This window comes from Calidris pugnax, unplaced genomic scaffold, assembly GCF_001431845.1.
Source record: "Calidris pugnax isolate Ruff unplaced genomic scaffold, ASM143184v1 scaffold17, whole genome shotgun sequence".
Taxonomy (NCBI): domain Eukaryota; kingdom Metazoa; phylum Chordata; class Aves; order Charadriiformes; family Scolopacidae; genus Calidris; species Calidris pugnax.
Genome location: NW_015090794.1, coordinates 7,924,090 through 7,938,291, shown reverse-complemented (window position 1 = coordinate 7,938,291; position 14,202 = coordinate 7,924,090). Strand labels below are relative to the sequence as shown.

General features: G+C 35.5%; 1 protein-coding gene across 2 annotated transcripts in view; it reads left to right on the top strand.

The window, feature by feature from the left end:
• Positions 1 to 14,202, top strand: part of PARN (poly(A)-specific ribonuclease) — a 56,262-nt gene that overhangs the window by 7,736 nt on the left and 34,324 nt on the right. For both annotated transcript variants that reach the window (XM_014936673.1, XM_014936674.1), the window contains exons 10-18: positions 787 to 829; positions 1,485 to 1,565; positions 3,354 to 3,410; positions 4,443 to 4,520; positions 5,660 to 5,703; positions 6,187 to 6,229; positions 7,701 to 7,776; positions 9,741 to 9,851; positions 9,939 to 10,008. In XM_014936673.1, the coding sequence (XP_014792159.1) occupies positions 787 to 829; positions 1,485 to 1,565; positions 3,354 to 3,410; positions 4,443 to 4,520; positions 5,660 to 5,703; positions 6,187 to 6,229; positions 7,701 to 7,776; positions 9,741 to 9,851; positions 9,939 to 10,008 (603 nt within the window). The remainder of the gene's footprint in view (positions 1 to 786; positions 830 to 1,484; positions 1,566 to 3,353; positions 3,411 to 4,442; positions 4,521 to 5,659; positions 5,704 to 6,186; positions 6,230 to 7,700; positions 7,777 to 9,740; positions 9,852 to 9,938; positions 10,009 to 14,202) is intronic.

The window sequence follows — 14,202 nt, the reverse complement described above, 5'->3', positions numbered from 1 at the left end:
TCAAAAATTGTCTGAGAAGTCAGGGTGGAGAAGGACTCAATAGTACTCCAGGATGTGTTCTCTAGTACTAGTGTTAGTGGTAGCCAGAGGGCGAAGGAAACGTGCTGGTTCTCCAGTGGTTATATAACTGCAGTTAGTTTCTTGTAATGGGAAGATCAGAGTAAAATCTACTTTTTAAGCAGCAAAAGACAATATTCCCTGAATTTGCTGTTGGTTGGATGCTCTACATATGGTAGTATTTTGCTAATTAAATGTGATTGTGGCAGAGTGATACAACCCAGTAGCAGAGGTAATGGCATTTGTATTCATATTTCCTACTAGAGCTTACATTAGCAGGAAGTTCAGGGTTGTTTATAAATCCTAGAATAAGTGACATATTAAAAGCATGCAGTCACCAAAGAGGCTGTCTTGTGACTGCAAGTGAATGAGAGCTTTCTCACTAGCGTTTTGGATTTCTTGAAAGTAAAGATTCTAGATTGTGATGAAATATCTAGATGATGTTTACTTAATACTACTAAGATAAGGAGCTATAGGTTCCACAGCAATAGGATGGGAAGTTGTATAAGAAAATACATTTTAGTGCTGATAAATAATGTAAGGAGGCCAGTTTAACTAGCCTATTCCTTCAAATTTTCCATTTTAAATTAAGAAGTAACTTTTAATAGGTTTTTTGCACTTAAGACTTACAATAATAGTGAAACATGGAATTACCGAATCACTGGTGTGGTTTCAATATGCTAAATGCCAAATTAATTATTACTTACTTTAACTTTTGTTTTGATGTAGGTATCCAAAAGGTATCCATGTTGAAACGCTGGAGTCAGATAAGGTAACTAGGCGTGTTACTGCCTGTAACTTTTGTTCTGTTTAAAGGAAACTGTATTTCTCAATTTTACGAGCTCTCCTAGCTTTTAGATCTGACTTGAGCTTTGTTATGCAAAATGTGAAACATTTAAAATTGGAAAACAGTGAACAAGTTTCTAAACGTTAAATCTGACCAACATATGATGTATAAAGATGTATTTGTGTGGCTTCATATTCTTATCTTTTTTTCAAAAGGAAATTAAGGGGTGTTCTAAGATGTAGTGGATCTGATGTTCAATATTGGTGAAAAGTAGATCTTGGTCTTAGCATGTGAGGTCACTATTTTTTCTCTGTATCCTCACTTCCCAGTATGAATTTCTGCTTCAAAAGATATTTGAAATCCACTATTTACAAGGAAACACTGGTAACCTTTACTCAGAAGTAAAAAGTGGATTTAGTAAAAGTTAGGTTTGGTGGATGAATCTAATACAGCTTTCTAAAGCAGGCTTTTGGGAGTAGGTGATAAAGTGGTGCTTACAATAGAAACAGTCGTGTTGCCAAGTAACTGCTGCTGAGGTATGACTTAATTTCCTTTACAATGTAAATTCACAGAAACTTGCAGTGTCTTAAATATGAACTTCTCAGACTCATTCCTTGAACTATACATTTTTTTATTTCAGAAGGAGAGATACATTGTTATTAGTAAGGTAAATGAAGAAGAACGAAAAAGAAGAGAACAGCAGAAACAAGCAAAAGAACAGGTAAATATGTTGCATTTCATTAGTTTACATGAAACAGGGAAGGGAAGAATCTATGACTTCAATCATCTGTGCAAAATTGTATGACAGGGCTTGATAGTATTTTCCTTTTGTTTGGCTGTGGCTGTTGTCTGAAATTGATCCTCCAAATTCTACCAGATAACTTAAGTTTTGCAATAGAGAAAGAAGAGTTGCAAGACACTGTGCAAGATTTTAATGAATAATTGTAGAATACTGAACCAATATTCTGGCGAAGTTCCTGATGTGAATCTGCTGTATCAGAGAACCATGGTCTAGTAATAGGAAACATCAGTTGATTGCTTTTGTTAGTACCCTATTACAATGGTCATTGCAGAAATTCTCGAGCAAGTTTTCAGTATTTGGATTCACAATCTGTCCTTGGAGTAGTACTCTGTTGTAAAACTGGCTTGCTCTTAAAGTGTCCTGTACAATTACTATGTCATCTGGCTTTTCTTGATAGAAATATGCTGCACGTGAGTACTGTAGGAACACGTTGACAAGAAGGTCATGTCCGGTGTGTTCAGGCACTCTCAGCATTGCTTATGGGACTTAGTATTTTTACTCACTGAGTCTGACGCAAGTTTCAAGAAGTCATAAGACTTGAATTTTGGGAATTCTTGATCACACTCTTGTGATTTGTGCTTATGTGTTTCAAGATGAAGTCAAATTGGGTGGAGAAATAATACTTGCATGCAGAATGTCCCTTAAAAGGGAAAGAGGTATCTAACGGAGACCTCAACTAATGTGACATCTCTTTTTCCAAAAGGCAGGTTAGGCACAATTTACTATTACAGTAGATTTTTCTGAAGCCATCTTTATTGGTGTATTACTCTGACTAGTGGCATACAGAGCTGAACTAAAATAACAGTGAATCTTTTTATTGAATATCATTTCTGGTTGAACAAAGACAAATAATGCAAGGCAGAACTGACTTCCCCGGACCTGAAAAAGAAAAGTCTATTACAAAAAATTCCTGAAGTGAAACTGAAATATGTGCTATAGTCAGATTCCTTCAAATCAATCTGAGTAAGTTTAAAATGTGGAACTTGCATCATATACTATTGTAGTTATATTTCTTATTTTTGTTTATATAAATAGTGAAGAATGTTTCTTCTCCAATTTCAATGTTAGAATAAAAATACAATCTGATTTATTAGAAATAACAATCAGGATTCAACCTGTTGCATCTTATAACAATGTATGTAAAAAATATGGCTGAAGATATGTAGCTTAATTTCAATATATTCTTGAGCTGTTTGCAGTCTAATAGCTGTTGAGCACTACTGAAGACATTGTATTGAGAGTGTTGCTGTGTTTTGTGGCTGAAACAGTGTTGATACCATACAAGTGTTTTGGCTACTGCTGAACAGCACTTGCACAATGTCAAGGCTTTCTCTCTCACTTCCACATTTTGCCTTCCTTTGAATTTATTCTTCCCCCCCGCCCCACCCCCCTTTCCCTATCCCCCACGAAAGGGGAGTGAGCAGAAGGCAGCGTGGGTGTTTAGCTTCTGGCCATAGTCAGTCCACCACAGTAGCTTCTGACTTGTCCTACTTTACAGAGAACTAGAGCTACATATAAAACTGGAATTCTGTCACTACATCCTGCTTAGACCTCATGTGTCTTTCAAATATTGACGTTTCCTCTGTGGTCTGTTCTTGGATATGTTTGAGAAACAGTTTGAGCCAAACTGGTATGTCTACCAGTTGGCAGGTACAGTTTTGACAGTATTTGTATTTGTTTCACTAACGTCAGAATCTTTGCTTACAGGAAGAATTGAATGATGCGGTAGGATTTTCCAGAGTCGTGCATGCCATTGCTAATTCTGTAAGTTAACATGACTTTAAATGTACCTTTGGTTGTAAGAAAAAAAAAGATAATTAAAAGATAGAATTCTTTTGTTGTTAGGTTTTGGAAGATAAGATTAAATGCAAGTTAAAGTTGGTTTTTTTTTTTTTTTTTTTTGTTGAGGTTCATGTTGCTTCATGTTTTACAATGGTTGAGTATGGTAGGTTAAGTAAGCTCTTAAACTAATGACATGAAGACCTCCTTATCTATAAGAGTCAACAGTACCAATTTCTTAGGACTCTTAACAAGATTCTCTTCAGTAACTAAGCTTTGAGGATTTTTTTTTTTTTCTCTGTCATGAAAAGATTGTTTTGGCTTTTTTTTTTTTCCAAGCAGTTAAAGGCTTAATCAGAGAAGGTCATCTGGTTCTCTTCTACTTATGTAGTTAAAATAGGCGATACTTTTATATCTGTCCCCTCCAGTCCATTTATTTTCATGTAGTTGTTACGGCAAAAAAGAGATACATGTGCATGTTATTTTCTGTAGCAAATGCAGGATGCAGGGAAACAGAAAAGGTTGTCATGTCAAATTAATCAAAGTTAACATTTAAAAAAAAATTCATGCTTTTTCAAGAAGGAACTTGTTTTTATTCATCTGATGTGAAAGTTTCCACACTGTGAGAAGCCAGATCATGCCGCTAATAACTATTGTATATTACAACCATAAAGAATATATTGTGAGTTGTTGTACAAATTGCAAATTAGAAGGACTGAGAAATCACTGGACTTCAATCTTAAATAGATTGCACTAAGTTGTAAATAGCTGTTCTAGTGCACCTTCTCAACATTTCAATCTGTTGCTGAGGGCTGTGATAAGTGGTCAGGAGTAGAGGAAAAAGGAGTGGCTGCTCTGAGGGAATGGAGGAGTCTGTGGGGCAGGCAGAGAGCAAATGGGGAGGTTTGATTTGTGTTTGTTCCCAGATGCTGGCACCTGGGATAGGTGCTTTTCATGTGTTGCCATTGCCGTAGCTGTGATTGGAAATGTAACTAACATTTCATGTTCTCTTCACAGGGCAAGCTTGTTATTGGGCACAATATGCTACTGGATGTTATGCACACCATACACCAGTTCTATTGTCCCCTACCTGATGTGAGTAACCCTCTCAGTGGTCAGATGATGAAATAAATGCCCTAATGTGTTTGTCTTTAGTCTAATCTCAAAACTTTCTTGTGAACAGAAGCGTGTGACAGTCTATTAAGAACAGCAGCGAAGTATTTTAAAAAGAACACTTGTTGCTTCTGGGCTACTGCCTTCTTTTCTTAAATCTTCACATAGGAAACTTAATTGGATTGAATTCTTCTCCTTTATATTTTTAAAATGTTCCAATTAAGCATTGGAATTGAATTGTGGTTTCTGCTCATATCTGGTAGTCCTTCATGAACTGCTTGGATAATGACAGGTAAATTTAACTGATGGGCTCATTAAGATACTGGTTTGGACCTTCAGCATTATTGTGTGGCATTTGTCCCCCTGTAGTTTAGAAAGTGGGAATGCATGTTCTCATATAATATATACAATTAATTGAATCATAAGAAATCTTGTAGCAGGATTGATATTCATTGGGGTGAAGAGTCATGTCAGAATAATTGGATGGAGCATACTTTCATGTTCCCTGACATGGAACAGTTTGTGACTGCCGTAGTGTAACAATTAAGTTTAAGAAATTTATTGGTGCTGAGGCCATTATCTGAAGAAGCCAAAGGTCTCACTGGAAGTGTGGCCACATGATGGTTATATTACTTGCAATCCTCGAGGGCTTGTGGGTATTACGGGAAAGACTTGATTATGAGAAGGGAGAAAGAAGTTTGGGAAGTTCAGAGGGTGTTAGAACATAAGCAGTTGTCATTTTTCCCTGTACTTTTGACACTTGAAAGATGTAAACCGGTAGGCAGTCCACCTGGAGTGACAGCTTATATACCATTATATTAAGTGTTGGGAACACGTTAACACAGCTGGAATTAGAGGTTGTCTAGGTTATATAATAGCATAGGGTATTGGAGGTGATAGAGTTTCTCTTAAGAGTCACAGACAAATCAGAAATAAATAATCTGTAGTTCTGTGTAACTGTAGGTGGTATTTGTGGTGATGGTCTTAGGAGGTGAGAATTCAGTCACTGTATCTCAATTTTAGAAGCTGATTGGGTAGTTGTAGCTACTACTATCTGTCATCCTGAGACTGACAAACATGAACTTATTTGGATTTTATCTTCTAATTTAATGTTAAATTAGGACCTGAGTGAGTTCAAGGAAGTAACATCATGTGTCTTTCCCCGGTAAGTTCTTAGTTCAAACTTTCAACTGTCTTAGTATTCTTTTAGCTAGCTGATATTGTTTGTCCTAGGCCTGTAACTTTGCTGTCACTGAAATAAAATTGAGAACAAGTTAGATAAATGCAAAGTTTTTAAAGTAGTCTGTAGCATCCCTCTCAGAAGAGCAGTGCTATTGTTCTACTTCTTGGCAAAAGATGCAGCTTTGCTACCCCCTTGTTTCTGGCACGATGTTTGGTATTTTGAATCTGCACTACATTTGGAACAAGATTTATTTACTACTTATTGTTTGCATCTCTTGTGATTGCTTAGTTGCTGGCCTTTTTCATGCTGAACAAAGCCAAGGAGTGTTTTGGCTGCTCTAAGATTGGAGAATAATTTTTCAGTAGGGTGAAACTGCTGTCCCAGCTAATCACCAAACAGTTCTGAGGATTTGGCAAAATGGACATTCTTCCATTTCAACTTATTTAGCTCTTACTTTGTTTCTAGGCTATTGGATACTAAACTGATGGCAAGTACACAACCTTTTAAGGTAAATTAATATAATATTATGAAATGGTTTGAAGACAACAAGTTTTCTTTCAGTGTGTATTGAAGAAAATTAATTTTTTTTAAGAGAAAAAGGGCTAAATGTTTTCTGTGATACTCCTATTTTGTAAAAGAATGATTTTTCTTAACCCCTTATTTAAACATACAAATTTTTAGAATACAAATTTTACTTTTGTACAAGTGACTTTTTTGTTTATTGCAGAGTTAAGGTAACTTAGCAGCTTTGAATTCCAAAATATGTACAATTTTTGCTACTTAAATTGTGATTAGCAGATTTTCTGTCTGGTAAATTAGCACAAAATTGCATACCTCCTCAGGAGGGAAAAGTGTTATTTGTGAACAAATAGGACCTGGGAGCTGCTTCTGTACTCAACACTTTAGAATATTGTGAATGCTGACTTAGATTTGTCTAGAAAAAGGCGCTTGAACATCATCATTAGGTTGCTCTGTGGCCTGCTATTCAGTGGGTAGGCAGCAGGAGAAAAAAATTTCACGTTTCTCTTAAAACCTCTTGCAGCATGAGTTTTATTCTTCCAAAGAAGTATTGACATAAGTCGTCATACTCTCTTGCTTTCCTGTGTGCCTTTGGAGTGAATTAATTAAAAACCATGCTGATGAAGTGGTATCTATCTTTCTGCATACCGCTCTGACTTGAGAGCATTGCATAACAAAAACCTCATTAAAATGTATTTAGGTATTTTCAAGTTTGCCTTGCATGCAGCTGTAGGAAGAATGGAAGCTTTTGTGTTCTAAAAACTAATAATCCTGTAGAAGCTTTATGTTTGGTACAGTTGTGTTAATATTCCTAACTTTTACAGTAGATGCTTGAGTTTTAGGCTATTGTTACCAAATGGTGCTTTGGGATGCCAATATAAGGCATCATTTGAGCTTCTGCTCAAATGCAATCTGTATATCTTCTTGTGACATTTTATATATGTATATATAGATTCAGTAGTGTAGGAGCAGCTTTCTGGTTGCCAGGCTTCTTTCACTGTCTTTGTATTTCTTTAAGTCAGTAGTATTTACACTTACAAAACTATTCAAGAGTGTCTGATCACAAGCACAATTCAGTACTCACCTTGAATGCCTTCCACTATTATGATCAGTGTTTAGGATACTTTGTCTTGCTGTTTGTGCTGCCTCTTCCCCTGCCACATGTACCATGCATGGAACCAGATTCAAATAGAAATATTACTTTGCTGTAATTCATCATCAAGAATTCTGAAAAGTATTGGTAAATGCTTGTGACTCGTAGATATTATGTTGTAGGTGAGGCAAGTTAACTTTTTAAGACTTGTCATGACTTCCCTGGTATATTAGCTTGAAATGAGTCTACATATAAATCCTTGAGAACACACGGTGGCAGCAGTAAATACTCATTTTATACTATTTGATTTCAGTTTCCAAGGAAAAATGTGCTCAGTGTTGGCAGTTAGTGGTGTCTTTTCTTGCAGGAGATCATTAATAATACATCCCTTGCAGAACTGGAAAAGCGTTTAAAAGAGGTGCCATTCAGCCCTCCTAAAGTTGGTAAGTATATATCAAAATGGTCTTATTTCTTAAATGTTTTCCTCCTTCAGAAGAAAACAAGTATTTTGTTTATTTTTGTTCTTGGTCTGAAATGTAAATTCCTCTATTAATACTTAGTGTTTTGATGAAAGGGACTTCAAACACGGGCAATATACATATAATGCAGCTGTATTTAGAACTAAGAGAGTCAGTAGGGATCCTTCCACTTTATTTGAGATAATAGAAGAATGGATGTACTCAGTGAAGAGTGGTTTCCTCATCTTCTAATGATGGCATTTTGGATTTTAGGTTGTTTTTTGATTAGTAACTTGAAATTGTTTTAAAACCATTTCATTTGGTTATTTTGTCCTTCAGATCAAAGCCAGAGCACTGTAATAGGCACTCGAACAAACAAAACCAAGAAAACTTGCACAGTAGTAACTACTCATGTGTGTTCTAGAAATTATTAAAGTTTCTTTAGAGCTTTCTTTGCTTTGAGGTGAACAAAAGGATATTTAATCAAAGGGCAAGCTTATCTCAAAGTTCTGGAATTTATCATAAGCTGCTGATTTAGAAAAGGGAGAGTAATACTGAACAGTAGAATATGTTAGAAGGGAAAGTCTCAATGCTTAGTCAGAAATAAGATGAGAGATACTTTTTTTATATTGCTGAATGTGCAGAGCAGATGCACTTAATCTGTAGTAACAGGAGAGACAGTAAGATGAATAATCTACGATCCTCTTGGACGTTTGAGCAGGAGCTGTTGGTGCCTAGACCTAAGCAACACCATGTGTATGGAGTGTACAGTAGTTGCATGCAGACCTTTTAGTGGTGTATCCTCTATAGCTTCTTTTCAGGATGTAACATAATTTGACAGCTGTCAGGTACTATTTTTGCTGACATAATATAAAACAATAATTCTACCAACATTTTTTTTTCTTGAGCATAAAATACGACCATAATGGTTAACTGACTCAGAAGCGTTAATATTTAATCGGAGATGATTAATGTGGTTCAGAACATCCAAAGCAAAGCATGTTTAAAAAAATCTAGAATACTTCTGTTAACTGTTCATTTATGTTTTCTTTTGGATGTGTGTCTATTAAAAAAAAAAGCCCTAAAAAATGTCCTTTTCAGTTCAGCTACCATAGCTTAATGTTGTCTGAATCTCAGACAATTATTTTTAAAATAAGTATCACAAGGGCTCATCTGAAAAAAAAGGCCTGATGTTTTGCTACTCTAGTTTTATATATAAAATTTTGATTCAAGTTTCTTTTTACAAAATACAAGTATATAAGCTTTCAAATTTCCATTGTATAAATTATGCTAGTATTTCTGTGTCACAGTTTTGAATCCTGGTGGTGTTTCATCATTGTTTTAGCTTCTTTTGCTATAGGAGAATGCAATCAATGAAATAAAATTATACAGTTTTAGGTGTTATTCAACACTTCTCTTCAGAGCAGTGCCTTTTAAGGTTCCCATTTTCAGAGGTGATTCAAGGGATACTTTTCGAGGTCTTTGTGTAAACACCAAGCATGATTGTGAATAAAGACATTCTTTAATGACTTAGTTCCATCTTCATCGTTTCGATACCTTGAAAAATCTCACCATAGGTCAATTGGATGGTTAGCAAACAGGTTAATAGTAGAGTTTTCAATTAGCCTGAATGTCTGTTCTTATAAATGCAAGACGGGAAAAAAAATGCTGTGTGAGGAATCCTGCTGTCATTATGTTGGAATTAATACTCCATTTTGGTTAAGTAGGTCTGTGAATTAACAGCTTTTTAATAGGAAGGAGTTTCTATCCTAGGAGCCTATTCTTATTTAAAAATACAAAACAGAACTGTGTTTTTTTCAGAACTTCTGAAAATTGTATAAACTTACCCAAATGATATTATGTTCTGACAAAATAATAGTGTGGGTAAACACAAAGGGCTACCTTTAATTTCTGTGACAATGTGTTTACAAATTATTTTTTGTCCTCAGAAAGTGCAGAAGGGTTTCCAAGTTATGATACAGCTTCTGAACAACTTCATGAAGCAGGATATGATGCTTACATTACCGGACTGTGCTTCATCTCCATGGCTAATTTCCTGGGTATCTATGTAGTCTTTTCCAAAACTTTTCTCCTTAATGTTACCTGTAGCTACTTATTACATACTGAATTTCTTCTTCATTCCTCAGGTTCATTCCTCAGTCCTCCAAAAAACCATGTGTCTGCTAGATCAGAACTCATTGAACCTTTTTTTAACAAGTAAGTAGCTGTTGTATTAAAAGCACTGTTAAAGTGTAGAAATACACCACTACCCTTAGAATATATGTCTCTAGCCTCAGAATCAATGGCTTACTGCATTTTTCTTTACACTTCAGTTTTGATTGGCTTTTTGGTTCACACTAGTCATGCTGCAGAGAGGCCAGGATTTGTAAAGTAAATACCTTTTCTTTTTGAAAATAATGGTTTACTTTCCACTAACCTTGAAAAGGACACTTAGAAGAGAACCTGGACTGCTTTAATGGCCTTGTCCACATCAGTGTTGAGAATATATTTACCGTTTAGAAAATTATTTCTGGAGTAGGCTTTGGGAGTAGTGGAACTGAAAAAAAATTGTTCAGGTGTTCTTTATGTTGTAGGACACTCAAAAAACAGTGACAGTTAAAACTGAGTATGCTAATCAGTCTGGAAAAACTAAAATATCCCTAATGTAATATCAATCCAAATAACACAAAGCTATTGCATTAGCATTATCAGGTAACCCATTTTTAAGAACACATAATAAACAGATATAATTAGTAGTTTATGGAATGATGCTATGATCAGTATTTCGCTTTTGAATTTAATCTTTATGCAAATTACTTGAACAAATTGAAGTAAAACTTGAGAAATCTAGAACTCTTTATGCAGATTTGAATCTTTGCGTATTTAATCTATAGATTTTTACCTTATGAAGCCTTCAAAGGTAGTATAACCTGTCATGTAAAGGGAAAGGAGTTGAAATCAATAAGTTTCTAGTGCTTTAGTCTGTTTGTTTTTAAATTCAGGACAAATTCCATCCTTTCAAACCGCATCTTAGAGGAGTTGGCAAAAGTAATTATTTTAGGTTCAGATGGCACACTCAAATGAGGGAATGATCGAGATCAACGTCTTTCAGCTTTCATTGGTTTGGAAACCAAATGACTACAGTGACAGCAGTTAGGAGATTCTTGTGGTGCTGAGACGTGAGGCAATAACTCCGTATATTCTAGCGGATGTTATAAATTGCATGCATGTTCCTTAGATTGAACACAGACCTGCAGTGACTGCTTGATTTGAATGTGAAGATGATGATAGAATTGATCAGCATAATTTCATTTTAAGGTTTATCACAGGGTTGTTTTCTGTAACACCAACACACGCACATGCAAACTGGTAGATGCCAGTTGAGGGGGCTTTTTTTTTTCCCAATCATTAACTGAAATTATTTCAGTTCTTTGTAGAGATGCACATCTGCAGCAAGTGCAAACTGAAACTTCTAAAACTTTAACAGTAATAGGTTACATTTAGGCTTTTTCAGGTTAATTAAGTTGTGTACTTCAATGTGACATTCTTCTAACAGGGACATTTTGAGAGAAAGCCTGCCATGTCTATTCTGGCTTCAGAGTTAACACTGCCCAACTGTAATGAAAGGGAAAGTTACCAAAAAATTGTAAGGAGAACAGCAGTGTGTATCTGGGGTTTTTTTTAAGCAAGAACTGAAAATTGCTATTTACAAGAAAAGAAAAGGAAGTTTATCCATTCTGTCATCATTTAGAACTTCTAGCTTCTTGTTTCAGAAAAGCTATATATTATTTTTAAATCATGGAAATTTGGAAGACTTGCCACGTCTTACTTTCACATGATCTTAGAAGCTTTGCCATATTCTAACATCTGCCACCTTACCTCAGTCAGAGCTGAGTCTCACCTTTTCCTTATAGACTTGTATTTTTAAAGCTTCTTTTTTAAGCATAATGCAAAACAGCAAATCAGAATAAGACTACCCTTTTTTTTTTTTATTTTTTTTTTAAAAAGATTTAACTACATGTCAGAAGTTGGAGCTGTTGGATATTTAAATGAATAAGTCTTTTGCTCTGTCCAGTATATCTTTGCAGACCAGATTGCTATTTCCAGCACTTGGTCTGTTTAGCACCTGTAAGTAGTATCTACCTGTAAGCAGTAAATTGCTTGTGCAATTTACCTAGTTATCTTAAGGTCCCTAGTAAGTATGTTGCTTCTGGGGCTTTTTTGCAGGTATGTTCTGGGCTGCCAGCTAGTTTCCTGCTATACCTAGTTTTCTCTAGTTTGTGGTCTAGAAGCTTTCCCTAGCTGAGCATCCTCTCTTCCTCCTGGGGAGAAAAAAAACTATCTTCCTCCTTCCTCCAGAAGTTCTACCTGATCCTGTGGGCAGCAGTCAGAACAAGGAAACCTTTTCCTTTGTGCTGTAGTCATGTTCTTCAAGCAAAACACAAAGTGCAACATGCAAACAGTAAGCTAAACAAATGAAAATTATACTATCTGTCACAGAAGTTTTTCCTGAAAGGAGCTGAACAGAGTAGTTTATTGTAAGGCCATTATTTGGAATCAGTGTTCTCAGTTTGAACTATTGTCAACATAGTCCTGAAAATGTTCTTTAAAGCAGACTACTTTATGATTCTTTGGGTTGCTTAAAAGGTCTTAATTTTGAGATAGGATTTTGGAAACATTCTTTGTTTGAATCAACTTGTCACTAATCTGAATAGTGGGAATAAACTTAAAAATAAAGCTTTGATTTTTTACAACGTTAGCCTTCAAATGACAGTAATGCTTTTTTCAGTAGTTATTTTGACTTCTTTCATCATGTCAGCAAAGTTATGGAACTTCCTGGCTTGCCATTCAAGAGTAGTGGCCAGCACATAAGTTAATGTTCATATAGGTTAATGATGACCATAGGTAAAATCTTTGTTTCAACTTCTTGTACAAGTGGAACTGATTAAAAACAGAGTTTACCTTAGGGTTGCAGTAAGTTATATGATAAACAACTCAATAAATCAAGAATTCCAGGGATGCATTTCTGTAATCTTTATGCTTTATTGTGTATACAACATTTTCGAAAAATCATGTGAACAATCTGCTGTGAGTAATCCCTGATGAACACTTACAAGTTGAGATGATGGGACTTTTTATATTGTAATATCTAAACTCTTATGTGTATAATTTGAATGCTATATTGTGTTATATGCTTTGGAGTTGATTTGAAATTTTTTGACCTGTTTTGTTTAGGGCAACATCTTGTCTTCCTTACCTCTCTTCCCCCACCTGCAAGCCCCTACCAAACTTTTAATCTTAATTTTATTTTGAATCTCCTTGGGTTGTTTGAATGTTTTTTAATTTGATGTAGCTGGAGACGGGGTAAAAGAGGTGTAGAGAAATGAAGATATGATGTTTTATTGAGTTGAATAGCATGATGGTCTGTAGAAATATCAATTATCTTAGAAATATTTTTTTTTTCATATGACAGGGTATCAGAAACCAAAATTTGACACGTGCAATTACCTTGGGTTTGTGCTATGTTTGTGGAAAATGTCTCACCACGGAGCTAGGTTCTCTGGCATGTATTGCAAATCAGTTAATTTCTCCCTTGGCTTTTCTATATTAATTTAATTTTCTTTGCAAAGTTATCACAAAGAACATCAACAAGAACAAGAACATCGATGTGCTTTTCTGCAGTTTGACCAATAACTTTTTGATTCCAATGTGGTAGTAAACAATTGCTGTCTTTGTGCTTTCAGCCACATGTGGCTGTACTAGTTACTGAGCTGGATTGGTAAACTGATCTGGGTTAAAAGATGCCTTTTCATTTTTCAGCTGCATCAGTTCCTCTCCACAGTTCATCACAGCTGTGAAAACTTTCGTCCTAGCTCAGTGCCGAATGTTGACTCCTTGAGACTACTTATGCGTTGCTGTGAAGTGGCACAGTCACAGCCTTGCTCTCTTGCTCTCCTTAGTTTACTTGACTTGCCATAGAAGCAATTGTCTTCCAAGTGGCTGTCTCAAAATACCTCAAAGTTTCTTAGACATTGTGTATTGAGGAATTAACTTCTCACCATGAGATCTGGCTGTAGCCTCTAAACAGTGTAGGAAATAACATTTTTATTTTTTAGCTTGGTCAGTATAGCTTTTAAATAATTGTGAATTAAAGTAGTTTAAGGTAATGTCATAGCTACAACTTCACAAATCTAACTAATTTAATATAAAGTAAGGTTTATGTTGTCATATGGAACAACCTTAGTAGTTTATCTCCACTGAAGTGTCATGATGGCTTTTGCAGTTCTAGGGTTTTAAGTTCCATTCTGTCTAAAGCGTGAAGCAATGCCCAGAAAATGGGAAAGCACATGTGTAGAATGACAGCTTTTGCACTATCCACTGTGTAACTGGCTCTTACTGTGCAGAGCTGCT